Source organism: Gopherus flavomarginatus, chromosome 4 (assembly GCF_025201925.1).
Source record: "Gopherus flavomarginatus isolate rGopFla2 chromosome 4, rGopFla2.mat.asm, whole genome shotgun sequence".
In the NCBI taxonomy this organism is placed as follows: domain Eukaryota; kingdom Metazoa; phylum Chordata; order Testudines; family Testudinidae; genus Gopherus; species Gopherus flavomarginatus.
In genome coordinates this window covers 51,192,032-51,210,045 of record NC_066620.1, presented here as the reverse complement: position 1 = coordinate 51,210,045, position 18,014 = coordinate 51,192,032, and the positions used below count along the sequence as shown (strand labels likewise).

Below are 18,014 nucleotides of genomic sequence, written 5' to 3'. Positions count from 1 at the left end.
GACATCCAGCATGTTCTTCTCATGCTTAAGAGATCTGCAGCAAAAATAAATGTGTAATGCTTAAAATTGAGCTATTCTAAAAAAAAGAAAAAGTGAAACTGTAGAACATATATGTAGAATTAACATACAGCCATGAGTCAACATACACCTCTACCCCGATATAATGCTGTCCTCGGGAGGCAAAAAATCTTACCACATTATAGGTGAAACCACGTTATATCGAACTTGCTTTGATCCACTGGAGTGTGCAGCCCCGCCCCCCCCCCCCCCCCGGAGCACTACTTTACCGCATTATATCCGAATTCTTGTTATATCAGGTCGCTTTATATTGGGGTAGAGGTGTATGCAAAAACAGCCTGTTCTAGCAACCTATTAGATGAATTAGAAGAAGAAGAAGGGTTAATGCTTTAAAGGAGATTATCTTGCTCTTTTCCACATGCAGTACTGATTAATGCTGTGTGTTTCTTTTAATCTCAGGGTTTGTAGGTGAAAACGCCCAACCAATCCCAGAAAACAACATTGGAAACAGAATGCTTCAAAATATGGGCTGGACTCCTGGCACAGGCCTGGGACCCGATGGCAAAGGAATATCAGAACCAGTCAGAGCCATCCAGAGACCAAAGGGACTTGGACTTGGATTTAGCTGACAGAGAAGCACCCCAACTGCTGTACAGAAATCAGGAAGACTAACCTTAATTTAAAGGGGGAAAAAAGCTTAAGTCTTATATTGTATTTTGTCATCAGCAAATCCAGTTGTTGTTCACTTATGGAGTTCTGAAGCCTAAATGTTTCATCTTGACTACTCTGGCTTTCAAGATGCAAGGTAGTCACAGTGGCAAAAGAGGTGTTTGAATCCTAACTCTGTAATGGTGCTAAAATGTAAAAACAATTGTACTTTTTAATTTTCTGTGATCTTAAAACGAAGTTTGTTAGGTATATGATTCAAAATGTAATGCGTTTATTTTTCCTGAAAAGCTTCTCTCACACAGCAGATTTCAGCGCTTGGGCAAACATTTTTTGGCACCATTTTCTCATCTGAAGTGGTCTGAAAGGATTTGTTATCAAGGAAAATTAAATCTTAGAAAGCTACTATGTTGGTTCATTTTTCCTTCCTTTACAGGCAAAAATTTCCAAACTAGGTATTTCTAGAAGTTGGCCATAGATGAGGATAGGTTAACATGATCTCTGCTTTTCCATGGCGACATACATTAGGTGCCCCCAAATGGCGACACAGTATGCAATTTTGCATAAGGCGAGTATAACTGATGGTAGCTTTGTCACTGTAGGAATGTAGCCCCATTATCTTGTAAAGCATCATGCTCACCAGTGTGAAAGCCCGAATTCTAGTGCTTTTGTAATTGTTTTTACATCTTGTAAGATATTTTTAAGTAAATATTTTTAAAACTTTTAGTGTTCACCCTCAGCTTAGAATTCTGGTTATTTTTAATACTAGTGTTCCCTTGACTCTCCACCTCAAAAATGTGACCCTTGCAATGGTTCTTAAACTTTGGGTTTTGGTATATTTTGAATTGACTGGTAGGTTACAGCAAGGAGTGGCTAACAGTCAATGTTTTTTGTGGTCATGATATTGGTATCCTACCACAAACTTTAAAGCATCATGGAAGAAGCAGAGAAAAGACAAAGTGAAGCAGATAAGAAGAGAGGGAAATACTCTGATTTTAAAGTCAAGGGGGGATCATTAAGCAATTTTAATCTGTATCCAATATCAGCACCGATAATTTCATCAAACACCAGCCAATCAAGCTGCTAGGATGCTGGTGGCATAAAGCAAATTTCACGTTAGGGAGGTATAATAGAATTGAAGAGGAGCCATCATTCAAAATGACTAAGGCTGAAAACTTGGCCCCATTGAAGTCTGTATTAACATTTCCACTGACTTCAGTGGGGCCAAGATCTTATTCTAAATTGGTCAGGAAGACAGCTCTTTTTCCCCTCACAACCTCGTCCATTTTCCATCAAACACAGTACTAGGAAAGTAGCTACAAGAGCAAGCAACAAATTAATTGAAAAGCAGTGTTCTCACTTTCCAAGTGCTAGTATTTATCTGGTTTTTGTCCCTTTTTACAGTCTGCTTACTATTGACCTAATGTAGAGTAACTGGTTAGTGTCTGATGTAACATTTGATCAGCATCAAGGATGACAAGTTCACTGAATTGGAAGAGAACCCTTTACTTGTGGTTTTAAATGCCTTATTTGTGTATGTGATTTTTTTTTGAGAAAGCAACATTTTTTGGACTTCAGTATTTAATCAGCAAGAATATTTGTTTCTATGGAACTTTCTAGGCCACACTGTAGTGTGGCTTTTCCATTTCAGACCTGTACTGTACAGCTAAGCTCATTAAACAGATTCTATGACCAAAGAATTTTGTGGCCGTGTAATTGTGAAAATCCAAGAATTTTGAATTCTGCAACTAACAGTGGATTCCACATGTGTAACTGCCGTTTAATATACACACATGGCAGTTATATATATGTACAGATAGCTAGCTATATTTTAACTGATGTGGAATTCTCCTACACGCTTGATACTGCAAAGGGCTATGAAGTGCTGTTGAATTCCAAAGACATGTTTGTGAGTATTATATGGAGCAGTCAATAACTTCTTGAACATGTAGAGTACTTGTGAATTAATAAGTAGTCACATGGCAATGTTAAGTAAAAGCTGTAGGCTCCTATTATTGTGCTGTATTAATGAACATTTAAAAAACTTCCTCCCCCCTATTACAATCCCATCATTACTGATTATGAAGCCTGTGTATTATCATTTGGTAATTGTAACTGTGATACAAATAACATTGTTTCTAGTATTTCCAGGCAATATACAGTAGCTGCAGAAATTCAAGAAATATCAATCTGCAGCTTCAAGAGTATTTGAAAATATTTGCTGTATTAGTGGAGAATTTAAAAAGAAAAAACTGCATGGACAAATATTAGGATAAAAGCTTGCTAGTTCCCACTCTGCTCCCCATTTCCCCCATGTGCATGGGTGCAATTGACCTGGTAAACTCCCTTTGGTGGAGGAATTACTTAGCTTGATGAAGATGTAAAGAATCAGAGCTAAAGTATGAAAACATGTTGGTTTCTAATTTTAAATCAATCAGTCTGTTCAAAAGAAATTATTACATGTCAAGAGTATTCAAACTGATTTTATTTAGATATATTTATATCTTGTTTGTTTTGCAACTGGAATTTCCTACAAATGCCAGAGCTGACTGGGCACCAGGTAGAGGGAAATAATTTGTTAAAATATAATGTAGTAACATTTTTCTTGATATTGCTGTACAGTTCTCTCCCTAACTCATGCCCCCATTTTCAATTCTGTTTTCCTAGGCCTCTTTACAGTGCTTATGTGATTGCGTAGGTTAGAGCTAGTGTATTCTTTAAAATGGCCACTTTTTGGAGATGCGTGGCTTTGGGATTGCGATAAAACACGCCTCTATTTCAAAATATGTCTTAAAATTTGCTTGTTGGGTTTTTCCATTACTAGCTTATAACAATACCTACTACAGTGATGCCTCAAATTATTTTAAAAATACATACACAAGTATTTTGATACACCATCTGCTACTAGATATAACATTGAAATTAATTTTCCTTTTCACATATTAATAGATGTTGGACACTGTCATATCTTTCCATTTAGGTGCTCGATTAATTAGTAGCCTAAAATTTTCTGCCTACATTGAAGGTCTAATAAAAGAAACACATACATTTAAAGTAATGTACGTTGAGTTTTGAGTCATCTGTCAATATACCTCAATGTTTTGTGAATTGGGCCATTAACCTTTACTAAAACAGATGAGCAACTGCTGGCAGCATCTTTCTTTTAAATAAATATTTTTTGAAGTAGGAAAAGCATTGTTAACATGCTAATATGTAACAACTTTGTCCCTGAATTTTGGCTTTTCTGTATTTAAGGTCTATAATGGGCCAGTTTAATTGACAACAAATGGCTAAACAATCTGTATAGAATGCATTGGTTTAACACAAGAAAGATGTAATAAAATAAAACCGAGACTTCATTCTTCATGTTATTTTTGTATTTTGTGTACTGCTTTTTTGACAGCACGTAATTGCTAAAGTGAGTGGAAGAATGGCATCTTTCTGTAACACGGAGTTAAGGCTGCTAATATCTTTAACAAATAAATGTTATTACAAGACTTGTGAAACTTTACTAATGTTCCCTTCCTATTTTTATATGCCCCAGCAGGAACAGTTACTTAGCTAATTATGTGTAAATTATCTATAGAATTTAAAGTATTTATTTTGATAATTTTGTCAGCAGTACACGCTTTCTTTTCAATGCAGAGCCTTCCTTGGGTGCAATTCAAAAGAGGAGACAGTTAACTACAGATTCAGCTGTGAACTCAGGTGCCCTATATTTTAACATCAATCTTTGTCAATCCCTCAAGGCACATTAGACAAAGATTCCCTCCTCGGTCTAAAGTGTGGAGACCTCTCTAATGTTTTCGCACCTTACAGGATCCCAAAGGACACTGTCAAAATCCTGTCCTGCCACTGTACTTTCCATTACATAACTAAGTTAACCAGGCACAGTAGATATTTACGAACTTAGCGAAAGACTGATACAAAAATGTACTGTGCATGTCAACTCAAAAGAGCTCATTGAGAACTATTTCCATGCCAAATTTCAGTACACCAACTATAAAGCTCATTAAAAAATTGCAAAAATGTTATTTTTTCCCTTTTCATATGCCTGATCAGATGAACCTGTTCTGCTTTGACTCCTTCCCCACCTCCCCCAATTATCAAACAGGCCTACACTAGAAACTTTGGGTGTAGCAGTGTCTGCTAGAGTTGTGATCTTTTTGTCACTTCTATGCCTGCAAAAGCCCTATTATAGACACAGTTGTACTGGCATAAGTGTGTCATTGCTGGCATAGTTATTTTCATATAAGCTATATTGGCAAAAGCACTTTTTTTGGCCAGTATATGCTGTGTATACACCACAAAGGTTGAGCTGGTAAATAACTGATTTTTTTTTAATGGTTTGCATCAAACGGAATCTGGGAATTCTTTTTTAAAAAAAATCAAAAAAGTCCATTTTGGATTGAACAAATATTGTAGTTCAACCCAAAATGTTTTGTTTTCTGGCATTTTTAAAATTGATTCAGAAAACGGCCAGAGGATTAGCTGCTATCCTTATAACTTTTAGTGCTGAGGTAAGGGCACTCACCAAGATATGAGACCTCAGTTTGATTCCTCCTTCTGCTTGATGTAGAGCAGGTATTTGAACTTTGGTTTCCATCTCCTCAGAAGTGTACCCTAACCAATAAGTTATGGGTATTCTGGGGCAGATTTTTCTCAGTCTTCTTTGGAAGTTGTTCCACTTTGTATAAATAATTCAATAGTCACTGGAGCAGAGACTGGAACCCAGCTGTCCCTATTCCCAAGTGATGTCCTAAACACCAGGCTACAGACTCATTCTCATTTATTTTTGCTCTCTCCCTGTCTCTCATCCAATGACTAATCAAGAATTGTATACACAGTGGAACAGCTTCAACAGGAGAGATTGAGAGAGACCTATCAAGAATACCTCATAGCCCCCTGGCTAGGAATGAAGTTAAAAGGCAACAAAATTAAAAATGAAAAGAAATATTTTTACAGAGCATGTGATAATCCTATGAAACTCTGCAACAGGATATGGAGGCCCAGGGTTCAGCAGGATTGATGTGTGTATATAAAGAATATCCAGAGTGTTATAGGGTAAATAAAAAAGCTTTCATGCTTCGGGGCATAAACCAGTCATTAACTGCCTTGATGAAACATCCCCTCTGGGGCAGGTTGTTCTATCCTTATCCAATATACAACTTTCTACATCTTCCTCTGAAGCATCTGGTATTGTTACTAGTGCCCAATAGTGATCTGATTCAGTATTGCAACCATATGAGGATTGCTTTCTATTTCAATGTGCTGTGATTTATTTCTTCCCCCTCCTCCCCAATCCTGCATATACATGTTTTCAACATGCTATCATATAGAACAGTTACCAGTTTCAGTGATGCACGGATATTCTTTGCAATAGAAAGACTAACATTTTTTCAGTTAGGCCTGGAGTAAAGCAAGCTCTGATTTGAAGCCTTGATTCCAGCCACTCTGAAGATATTTTGTACAGTCCTCAAGATTCCAGTTAGTTTATAACAGACACCTATTGAATCTTGGTTATCTTCTTCGTAGAATTGTGTATTGTAAGGTGCAGTTATTCTTTAGCTGTGCATTCACATTTAGAGAATTAGTATAGTGGGGAAGGAAGTATCCACATAGCACTTTTCTGAGACCTGAACATTGTGGGGGGAAGCATGTTAATTCAATGAGCATTGTCTAATTGTTTTTAATCGTATCAGCATCTGAATGTTTTGCCATTTATGAAGTGAATGCAATACTTGACCAAGATCTTACACTCCTTTAAGTGCCAAATCCTCAGTACACACATTGCCCTGACTTTCTTTGGTTTAAATCCACTTCTGCTAATAGTGGACAAGATCTACAACGTACTATGTTGCGCATACCCGTACAAGTATAGCTAAAACTTCACTGAACCCTATGAGTACAGCTCTTCCGAAGATGACATATATTATACCCAGGGCACTCCATGTGTTAGATTGGATTAAATTTAAGTAGTTGTGTTATGTGAAAGATCATTTTTGTAATACGAGAGAGATTTTCATTTAGCTCTACCCCATATTATAATAGTCAATGAGATAAGCAATTTTGAGAATGAAGCAATGCTTGTTTTATGCTTCTTTTTATAGCCATGCATACACAATAATAAGTAACATCAATTTTAACACATTTTGCCAAAGTGCCTTTACACTTCCTCCAATATAAGGGTTAGTATAGATGTTTTCATTTGTCAGTGACCTTATGAGTAATAAATTGCAGTGTGATAAACTGAATTTAGGCAATTTCTACTCATTTCTACTCAAAGATGAGGTCAACAAATAAACGGTGGCCCTGAGCCAGTTTTGAGCCTGGCTCTCAAGTTCTCCAATGATCATTTACACTGAGGGAAGGAAAATCCAGTCAAAGCATTGTGCGTGCATTCCCTAGCTCCAAATGTATTAAGCACAGTTTTTAGATCTATGGGTACATCTAATTTTTTATTATTATTTTTTCAGTCAGGATGGTATTTGATTAAATTGATACCAATTTAAGGGAACTTTTATATTAACCCTTTACCACCACTTAAATCTAGTTTACAGACATAATTGTTTAAGAATGCCTACCTTACCTCAGTGGGGAAGGACTTTGGCAGGGAGAGAAATCTAGAAGTAGTGCTGTTTTGCAGTAGCACTTGAACAGAAAGGAAGATTCTCAACTACAATATTCTCCCATCTTTTATGCCACTTGCTCTTTGTCTGTCTGGCAAGTTTCCCCAACCTGTGTAAGGTTTTCTGTTGTAGAGGGAGGGTGCAAGGGGATGGGGGACCTTGACTGCCTGACCACTATGGAGTTCTTGCAGCCCTTGATGTCAGCCATCTGGTGTTTTTGTTCCAATAACTTGGATGTGTAGTATTTATTATCCCCCCCTTTTTTTTTTTTGAGCGTTCAGGGTTGGTCTGGGACTGTCCTCCAGAGACCCAGTAGTTATGGGACCTGCAGTGAGCAGAAGGGGCTGTAGTTTGGACTCATAGACTTTCCAAGACACATTAAATAGGCTGGAGAGGTTGTATCATCCCAGAAAAAGCTTCTCTGTATTACCTATTTACTCTTCCATGGGGAGGGTGGTAACTTTATAAGGATTTGTTCACTAGCAAGTTAAAGGAAAGTACCAGTTTCATGAGGCTTTGCCCATAGCAGCTTGGCTTCCACTTCCTCAGGATCATTACAGTGACATCAGCAGCTGTGCTTGTTGTGTGGTCTCACGACATTCAACCCAGTGGCATACTGAATGCTATTGGTCATGTGTTGGAGCATCCTAATTTTAAAGCAGAATGTCTCAGTAATAGTGGAAGGGCTTACCAGCCAGTTCTGTGGTGTTTTATCAATTATTAGTTTCTTGTTGATACAAATTATGTATTTGTTTGCACTTCAAAAATCAAGGACTCATGCTTCTTATCTGATTGTATGGCCATGGGGCCACTGGTATTACTCGCTGGGCCCACCAGCAGGTGCCAGATCAGCTCACAAATAGAGAACAAAGCATATGCAGGATTTGGAACATTCACACATCTGGCCTGAGTGGGGGAGCCACTTACAACTGGAGATGTTCATTGTTACCTGACTGGTGGTTTGGTTGGGGGTTCTTTAATTATTGCAAGTCTGCTAGTTCATTCTAGTAAGGGCACGTTATTATGGCAGGTCTGCTAGTTCATTCTAGTAAGGGCATGTTATTATGGCAGAGAGGGTAAGGTCCAATCCTCTGCACAGGGAAGTGGCTGTTAGGAGAATTTCAATCAGGACCAAATCCTAATCTGGAGTCCTGTTTATCTCTGGGCCTGATGAGGCTACAGGGCAAAATACAAAGGGACCCCAATGGACTTTTCTGTGCTGGGTCGAGAGAAAGGAATGCTTTTGATTTTATTTATTTATAAATAATTGCACTTTTATGGAATAATTTGATAAAAGTTGGACCATTTTGTTAAACTGTGAAACCATGTGTGAAGTCTTTGTGTCCAACCATACACCGCTGTGACAAAGCATATGATTCTGCTACCCTCATTATTTACTATTAAAAAGGGGTGGATTGCTTACATGGAAGTCAATAAATCTGTAACGTATTGTTTCAAATTCTGTCTTTATGTAAACCTAGTGGGTTTTTTGGTTGTCTTCCTCCTAATCAGTGGTAAAGTACATTTAATAGCTCACTTAAGGTGTCATCGATTACCATGAGTTACTGTTAGAACTAATTAATAGAGCTGAAATTATTTTGTAATGAGAAATTGAAGTATTGCAGTGCTGAAAAAAAATTGCTATTCATAGATAATTAATGTTTAACAATGCAAATAAGTTGATAATTAATTTTCAAGTGATAGAAAAATTGTGTGACACTTAGTATATACTATCTTTGTGGTCTTAATTGTTTCTGAAAAGTGTCTTTGGAGAAAAGCAGACTGGTGAAATTTTACTTGATAAAACATGGATCTTAAGGTGCACACTCTGTGAGATCTCTTGATGGTCCAGCTCTCTTATTGCTCTCAAAGGGCCAGACTCTGTCATCCCTATTAATGGTGAGTAGGTGAGGGAAAGCAGGAGGAAACAAGAGTCAAGGATGTAACCAGTGGTTAAATTATGCAGGACCTTATAAAGGAGTAGTAATTTAAATCTGATGCTTTAAGACATGGGAAGCAAATGAAGGATTTTAAGAAGGGGTCTGACGTGGGACAGAACAATGGGAGGAGATGACTTTGACACCATTTAGAGGGGAGTTGAGATAAGGGGAAGCTGGAGAGGACAAGGCTACATGGGATTTAGCAGTGACGAGACGAAACACGATACTAAATGACAGAACTTACTGAGGTTTTAGCTGTACAGATCTCCCCAGTACCAAAGAGCACTACAAAAGGTAATGGGGAGGTGAAGGTAATTTGGCAGAAAGAGCGAGCATAACCGGGCAAGCCCAAAGCAGCCTACAGTTTCCCCAACTGTCCCATTCTTCAATCACCCAGCAGTGCAACACAGACTGGTACATGGTCCATTGGATAGGACACTAGGCTGGAAGTCACAAGACCCACATTCTCTTCCTAGCTCTTCCATTGATTTGCTATGTGATCTTCAAATCACTTCACCATTTTGCGCCATGGTTTCCATATCTGCAAGATGAGGATAAAGAGACAGGTAAAATGATACCTCCACCTTTGTAACAAGTGTTGAGTGCTAGTGCTGCTATTATCCATTCTTCGCGTTTAGCTGAAGCGGATGGCTTAGTGGTGCATCTTAAGGTTAGCACTATAATGTTAAGAGTTCCTGGAACATAAAGTTAAAATGCTAATAGGATCAGCTCAGCCTTTCCTTCTTCCAAGAAAGATAAACTGTGAGCTACAGAATCTTTTGGATGAAAGCTTCCAAACAGAGGTCTATTGTATTCTGCTTAGACCTTAAAGATGCTTTGTCACTGTCGTAAACAGATAGTTAAGGGTTAATGCCTCTTTTACCTGTAAAGAGTTAAGAAGTTCACCTAGCCTAGCTAACACCTGACCAGAGGAACCAATGGGGGAACAAGGTGTTTCAAAAGGAAGGAGGGAAGTTTCCTTTGTTTAGAGTTTGTTTTCAGCTGGAGTGAAAAAGATCAAGGAATCAGCCTCTTATCAGAGTAGTAAGTTTTTTAGAAAGGGATAAATAGGTTTATGTTTATTTTCTTTATAGCTTGTCTTGGTATCATTAAGGGAATTATCAAATTTGGGTATTCTTGTGTGTATTAAAGTTTGTGCCCAGGGGAACATCCTCTGTGTTTTAAATCTGTTGTCTGTGAGAGTAGCTGGCATGCTAATCTCTCCCAGAGAGTTTTCTTTTACCTTTCTTTTCTTTAATTAAAAGCCTTTTTCTTAATACCTGATTGATTTTCCTTGTTTTTTAGATCCAAGGGGGTTGGATCTGGATCCACCAGGAGTTGGTGGGAGAAAAGAAGGGGGATGGTTAATTTCTCCTTGTTTTAAGTTCCAAGGGGTTTGGATCTGTGTTCACCAGGGAATTGGTGAAGTCCCTCAAGACTATCCAGGGAAAAAGGTAGTACTTGGGGGTGGTGGCAGCAATACCAGATCTAAGCTAGTAATTAGCTTAGAAGTGTCCATGCAGGTCCCCACATCTGTACCCTAAAGTTCAGAGTGGGGAAGGAACCCTGACAGTCACTTCGTACAAATGTGGATTTATACAGGAGTCTTTGACCAAAATTTCCCCTGCTCCTGGTCAGATGCTGATTATCATCTTGGCTGCTGGCCTCCACTACACTGAGTTGCTGCATTTCCAGGGTTCTGTATCCCTTGCAGTGTAGCACTCCAGGATGAAATGTGCCAAGTAAAGAGACAGTATCTCTATTAAGTATCTATTAAATCCTGTTCAGATTTTAAGATGACAAAATGTGAAAGGACTGGGAAATTTTAAAATATATAATGCTTTAGAAATGGCCCCATTTTTCTCAAAGGAGGCCCAGAGTGCATTACTAACAAATCTTACAACCCCTGTGTCAGGCAGGGAAATAACATACCCATTGTACAGAGGGTTACAATGAGGCATAGAGTTTAAAGAGACACTCTCAACTTAAAAGCTAGCCTTTTGTTTGTTTAAATGACCAATGATTTCAGGCACCACACCAGTCCCCAAATCCCCTGGCTAATTCATGTGGTTTTACCATCACATTATCCTATTTTTAAAATGGCTTTCCTCTCCCCCGCCCCTCCCCCCATCGTTGTGTTGAAGAGCCACAGAAACAAAAGGGAAAACTGACCAATCAACTCTGTGTTTGACAGCACTTTGTATATAAAGTAATAGGCTGGAAAAAATAGAGGAAATATTTTTTTCTCTGAACTCTGTCAATTATAGCCATCTTGGATGTTACGTATAGCAGTAGTTTTCAGGTTGGGGTGGGGATGAGTTTTAATTGATGGTGTCCTTTTCAGTGGCTTGCCCAAGGTCACTGTGGGTCTGATCCAAAGCATTGGGCTAGTGTCAAAGGCACAGTTGGGAATATAACCCCTGAATTCTGATTGCAAGACTCCAGCATTAATCATTAGACCACAACCTCTCCCTGTAAACATTAAAAACTATTCTCACATTACATAAATTATACTGGGGATCTTATCAATCATTCCCTCACTATTAACATCGTTCTACTCAATGAAAACCCATGTTAGCTGCCTTTGGTTTTTTTTTAAATCCTTCTGAATAATCTACTTTATTTTCAAAATGTGTTTTATGCCACAGGCTTTATTTTATTTTATTAAAAGTTTTCCTAAAAGTATGTGGGGGATATTTTTTGTTGAGTCAGTAGGTATTAAATACTCATTTATTTAACAGGTTTGTGGTAATATATACTCAGCTGACAAGTGGACCATGAAGGCTCCTTCTGCTGGTCTCCTACTAAGCACAGACTCATTACTTTACACACCTGACATTTTAAGTAGATCCAGATTTCTCTCCAGCGAGTCAGTGCCATTAACTGCCAGTGGTATGATCTACTATTGCCCCTTTTGGTTTTATCCGTACATTAGAGTTGTCTTCTGTCTTTGAATTGTCAGACAGCATAAATCATCCCCCGATTCACAGACATCACTAGCTTTGTAGTGAAAGAGTGTTCCTTGATGACTCTTTAAATTTTCAGCAGAATGTAAGGTATTTCATGTTGTCACATTTTTATCTGTGCACTCTGAATTTTTTTTAATTACACCTTTCCCTTAGGATTATCATGCAGAGGATAATAGCTGCTATTTCTTCCACTTAGCTGAAGTAATGCTTCTTTCCCTCAAAGAGCATCAGCCAATCTTAACTAGACAAGGGAGTTGGATTTGCTGGGAGCCCGGGCCACTTAGGGCAGCCTCCAGGCCTCATATATGTCTCCATGGGGCTGCAGTATTATGAGCTTCTCTGATATTAGGCATTTTGCTTAAAGCCCCAGCTTCTGGAGTCGTATTATTTTATGAGAATCTCAACTTCCACTTTTTTTTTTAAAGGCCATTTCTAGTGTTCATGGTTGTGGAAAAGAAAGAAGAACCAACCCAAATTTAATAAACCTCAATCAGGCCTTGGAATGGTTGCTGGTCTTTGAAGGCCTAGAAATAATGTGGACCTAGTAGACCTGGGAAATGTTATGATGCTTTTAATTTAATCACCGAAAATGGGGCAGGCTAGGGGCAGCTTGAAGTGTTGAGGACTTCCTCTTGCCAGGTCAGTTTGCCTTTGGGAGATATCTTTTTTAAGTTACATGCCCAATAAGCTTCCAGCCACAAAGTCAGAAGTACCTAATTCTTTTCTCCATCCTCACTGGCCTCCTACCATCTGCAAAAGATATTGTTACAATGTCCTACATAGATACTCGACTTCCCCACTCTCTTTACAAGTCCTATGGGTCTCCATGATTGAATGCAGGAATTTCAGATTACTCCTACTTAGATTGCCTTCCCCTTTCACATTGGAACCATCAGTGGCTTTACTGATGACAGATGGTAGCACATCTCATGCTAAAAAGATTGGATATTATAGAAATAAGAAATGATTTTTTAAAATTGCAAATGTGAACAATTTAAATAGACATTTAATTTCTTGAAAAATTAACATTTTCAGTATGCTTATTTCTAAACCTGTTTTTAAATGATATTGACAGAAGCTCTTTATTGGGTGTCTTAAAAACTAATATAATGGCTACAGAGAGACAGATGTTAAAGGAGATTATTACAAAAGTTGCTGCAGCTTTGATATCTCAAATATAGCCTTACAATATCAGCTCACTTAATATATATTCTTTAAACATAGCAGATCTGAGATTTACACATGTGGAGAATAGAATGGTTTTGAATATTTAAATTTCTAAATACAGCTTACAAAATGAGGAAATAATTGGCAAAAATTCTAAGAAACCTTCCTTTTTTGACTCTTACACCATTGTATTTCTCCATTATGTCTGTTAACAGCTCTACTAGAAACAAGCAGCAGATTTTTTTTCCACTCTGTGAGTAATTGTCTGCACAGCAGTGACAGATGTGCAATATAGCAGCTTCTTCAGGAAAAAATTAACAGTTTGTCCAGCGTGTCAGCTCGCTCTTTTTAGTGCTTCGGAGGTCTTGGCCCCATTATGGATGATTTAGAAATTGAGGCAAGCTAAGACCAGCTGCCTGAGTTGAAAGCCTTAGTTAGTAGGCTTCATCTGCATTCCAGTATTCACTTACATCTAGAAATTGGTAGGGCCCCTCTGGCCACAAGATGAGTGTGGGCTGACAATGCCTTGATTTGTTGAGAGAGAGAATAAATGGGTTTTTCAGAAGATGAGGAAATATCACCATTACTGGCCAATTTACAGCATTTTATCTGTTCTTCAAACATGTCACTTTTGTTATTGTTGCATGGTAATTACATAGTGAAACGGAAGGAAAACAAATTCTGGTTACATATTCAGATGGATTGCAAAATCATATAATCCTGATAAATGCCCATTTATGATACACACGGATGAAAGGTTCATTTTAATTTTGAATAGCTAGCACAGCCATAAATAGGATATAGGATTAGATCCCACAGAATCCGATTACCTAAAAGCAAATGGTATTTTTCTTCACTTTTCTCATAACCAGCAGATTCAGAATGTGCACGATGTTTCAACAAGCAGGCTTTTCCAAAAATATATAAAGTAAATAAAGACCAATATTTTTTTTAAATTATTTCACCATTTAAGCCTATTCAGCTCAAATCTTGCCTAAAGTGCATATTTGTAGAGAGACATCAACACCTGCAGTGAAAGGCTCTCGCATGTATCCTCTACACAAGGCATAAACGTAGGATAAGTGGAAATAGTTTCTGGTATCAGCTATCCAATAATAAAATACTGAATGCAGGATTACTTATACAATTATTATGGACTATAAAAAAAAATACATTGTCAAATGTTTCTGGTGGGAGCTGTCTTACTAGAATCATAGGGCATTAGATAAAATATTGAGGTATCTGTTCTTCTCAACAGGAAAACAAAGGAGGACTTATGTGCATAATTCCAACCAACATTAATATGAGTATGCAAATAAATCCTCACATATATGGAAGAAAATAGGCTGCTTAGTGGATAGGTTTCGCTGCTTCCTAAATCATCTTCCAAGATTGGCTCTGATGGCCAAGTAATCTTCCCCGAGTCTCGCTCCTTCAATCAGATGGTGTGTAGCAGAGTTCTTCATTGGTTTGTGAATGGCAGGAACAGAAAAGAATGGCGCCCTTTTTGGCTGAAGTGAGCATGAGTGACGCTTTCATTCAATCACCTGTTCTCCCACTAGCAGGTGTCATTGCAGTGGAAAAGAATCTTAACTCCATTTTATGAGACAAGTGAGGCCAACCTAAATGAGATTAAAAAATTCTTCATACGTTTATGCTTGTGTAAAGGTAATATTCTTCCAAAGAAAGAGATTCTAAGGTCTAGTAGCAACTACAAAGGTCAAAATATCCATAGGGCCACAGTATGCTGGACCTATGTGAAAACTATAATGGTGCATTAGGTTCTGGAACTGAGAGTTAATGAAGATTGTTTTATTATGATTCTGTCACAAAGGAATACAGTTAGGCAGTTACTAAATGTTTACCTGCATCAAAGTCAAGTCTGATTTTTTTCGGCCATTCTTATTCAAATGTGTCAGAAACATGAGTAGGTGCCAGCAATCTGAGCAACCAGCCCTTAGCTAAATCTGCTCTGAACTGATTAAATTATATCTGCCTGAACTTCTCTGGCCATGTAATCACTTAAAGATTTACAGTTTTAGGTCAGTTATTACAGGTTAGATTACGGTTATAATAAGCCTGAGGTGGTTGCAGGTGAATATTATAAATGACTGGTATCATTTTTCCCCTTTGTCTTAAACCATGTTTCTAATAATTTAACCTTGTTCCTCCCCATTTGGCAACCACTGAATCAAAATCTAGACTTATTGATGGTGGATAGAGGGTCAGCCAGCCGAAGGTAGTACCCAAGCAGATAGTTCCAAGCCCAGAACCCAGGATTCCCTCTACAACTTGAGCATGTACTCTCAGGACAGTCGTGTGGCAATGAATATGCAGATATCATAGAACAGGGAGGGGGTCGTCCTTCTTTTTAAGGGTCTAGACAGACTGAAAATACTGCATGCAGGTCTAACCACCTCAATATCAGAAAGATGTTATCAAATCAGAGTGAGTTTAAAGAAGGGTGACAAACATGATTAAGATGCTGGATGAACCAATTTATAAGGAAATATTAAAAGAACTAAATATAACCTTGTTGTTTCACTGTAACTAATGTAAATTATAATCATGTACAATATTTAAAGAACATAAACAGCAAAGAGAAAATAATGTTTACAAGAGGGGCAGATAGCGGCTAATATTCAGACACACACTTTTTTGGCAGTGCTCTCATGGCTTTACCAGTTTCTACCAGTTTTTGGTTTCATAAATAAACAAAACATATCACTACATTTCTAGCTCATACGTGAAGATGACGCAATGCTATTGATTGATCTTACAGGTGGAAAAAATAGGACTGATTTTGGTCACTTGGACCATTGTAACATGGGTGTAACTCATTGATTTCAGTAGTGCTACTCTTGTTTCATGCTGGTACAAGATTAGAATCAATTGCTCCCAGTCATCTCAATAGGATGTTGACCCTGATGCTCACTTATGGCAATGTAAACATAAGACTATTAACTATTTCATGATGAAATCTCCATTCAAGCTAGGATTGTGGTCAAAGTTTGGAATTGTTAGTTGATCTTGAGTACCATCACTCTTCTCCTCTCTTTTCAACCCTTTGTATAAACTAAGGGAAAATAATTGAAAATTTTTAAAAATATTTATATGACCGGGGTGATGTATGACATGCATCTGATGAAGTGAGTATTCACCCACGAAAGCTCATGCTCCAAAACGTCTGTTAGTCTATAAAGTGCCACAGGATTCTTTGCTGCTTTTACAGATCCAGACTAACACGGCTACCCCTCTGATACGTGATGCTCATAAAGGTTTTGAGACCACTTTAACAGATTGAAAAATAAATTGCAGAAAAAACTTACTGGCAAAGAGGGAAGAGATTCAATTTTGGAGTGATCTCCAGCAGGCAGTGTTGTAAGCCCCACCACCTGTGATATTTAAAACTAGATTAGCAGATCAGTAGCAAATGCTATGGTGTTGAGAACCAGATAAGTACTTATATTTACTGACTGAGGGGAACTGTCCTGCATTGTCTGGAGAAGGGTGGATTAGATGCCGTGAATGGTTGTCTTCTGCTGTAGGTTATAAACAAACTTTGCCCTCTTATTATCACCATGGCAGACACATATAACCTTTTGTCTTAAATTGGTTTTAGTGGGCCTCAGCACCTTGTGACTAGGGCATTGACCTACAGACACTGTATAAATGCTTGTTAATGTGTTTCAGGGTGAAGATGTCAGAAATATGCATAACAGTTTTGGAAAGAGTGTCTTGGGAGAACAACCAGAAAAGAAGTTCCTGCTGCTAGCTAAAGGTATTCAGACACAGTAGCTGCTTTTGCTAACGTTTTTTAAATGGAGCTTTATCAGTGAATTTTAAGTATTTGGCATTATTCATTGCTATTTTTGCCATCAAAATCCCCGTTGAAGATTGTAACCAAACACTTGTAAATGTCAAAGGCTAGGAACACCGAATTTTGTACCTTTATCCATTCATTTCTCTTCAATGAAGGAATAATCCAATCCTGGAGTCCATCCTTTCTCAGCCATTTAGAAACTGTAACCAAATGTATTCATCCTCAGAGAGACCCAGGAATTGAAGCGTATAATGCTACAGTGCATTCCATTTCCCACATGTATCCCCTTTCTTTGTCCTTGCCTAAAGACAAAACCCTTCCTCCATACAATACCCCCACACTCATGCTCACTTCCACAAGTATAGCAGCAACTGCTCTTCAAGGAGGTGACAACTTCTCATTGACTGTTTGCTGTCACCAACCTTACTGCAACCAGGCTTTATATCAATTCCTGAACACACCTTCCAGTTTAACCTACCCCTGCTGCTTTCCGGCCAGAGAGAGAAATCAGGAATGGCACTAGAGGGTTGGGAAGGAGGGTTTCCAGAGGGAGACAGATTGAGGGAGAAAGGCATACAGAGGGAGGCAGGTGAGCAATGTGGAATTGATTCTCCCTAGTATCTTAGCTCTGTCTCCTTATGCACAGGCACTGACTTCTGTTTTTGCTGGTGAGTGCTCCTCTCTGCCCCCTCTCCCTATGTGAGCAGTGGGCAGTGCCTCAGGGGGAAGAGATCAAGTGGGGGTTGGGCTCAGGGCAGAGCATGGCTGGGGCCTTAGGCAGAAGAGGTCAAGCAGGGATGGG

General features: G+C 38.4%; 1 protein-coding gene across 2 annotated transcripts in view; it reads left to right on the top strand.

Moving 5' to 3' along the window:
- The window catches only part of GPATCH2 (G-patch domain containing 2), a 203,684-nt gene extending 186,514 nt beyond the window's left edge, over positions 1-17,170 (top strand). Inside the window, exon 10 of one of the 2 annotated variants that reach the window (XM_050950232.1) lies at positions 17,083-17,170. In XM_050950232.1, the coding sequence (XP_050806189.1) occupies positions 17,083-17,087 (5 nt within the window). In that variant the 3' untranslated portion in view covers positions 17,088-17,170. Of the gene's footprint in view, positions 1-477; positions 4,191-17,082 lie in introns of those variants that run through there. The other variant, XM_050950231.1, reaches the window with a different exon arrangement.
- The last annotated feature ends 844 nt before the right edge of the window (positions 17,171-18,014 follow it).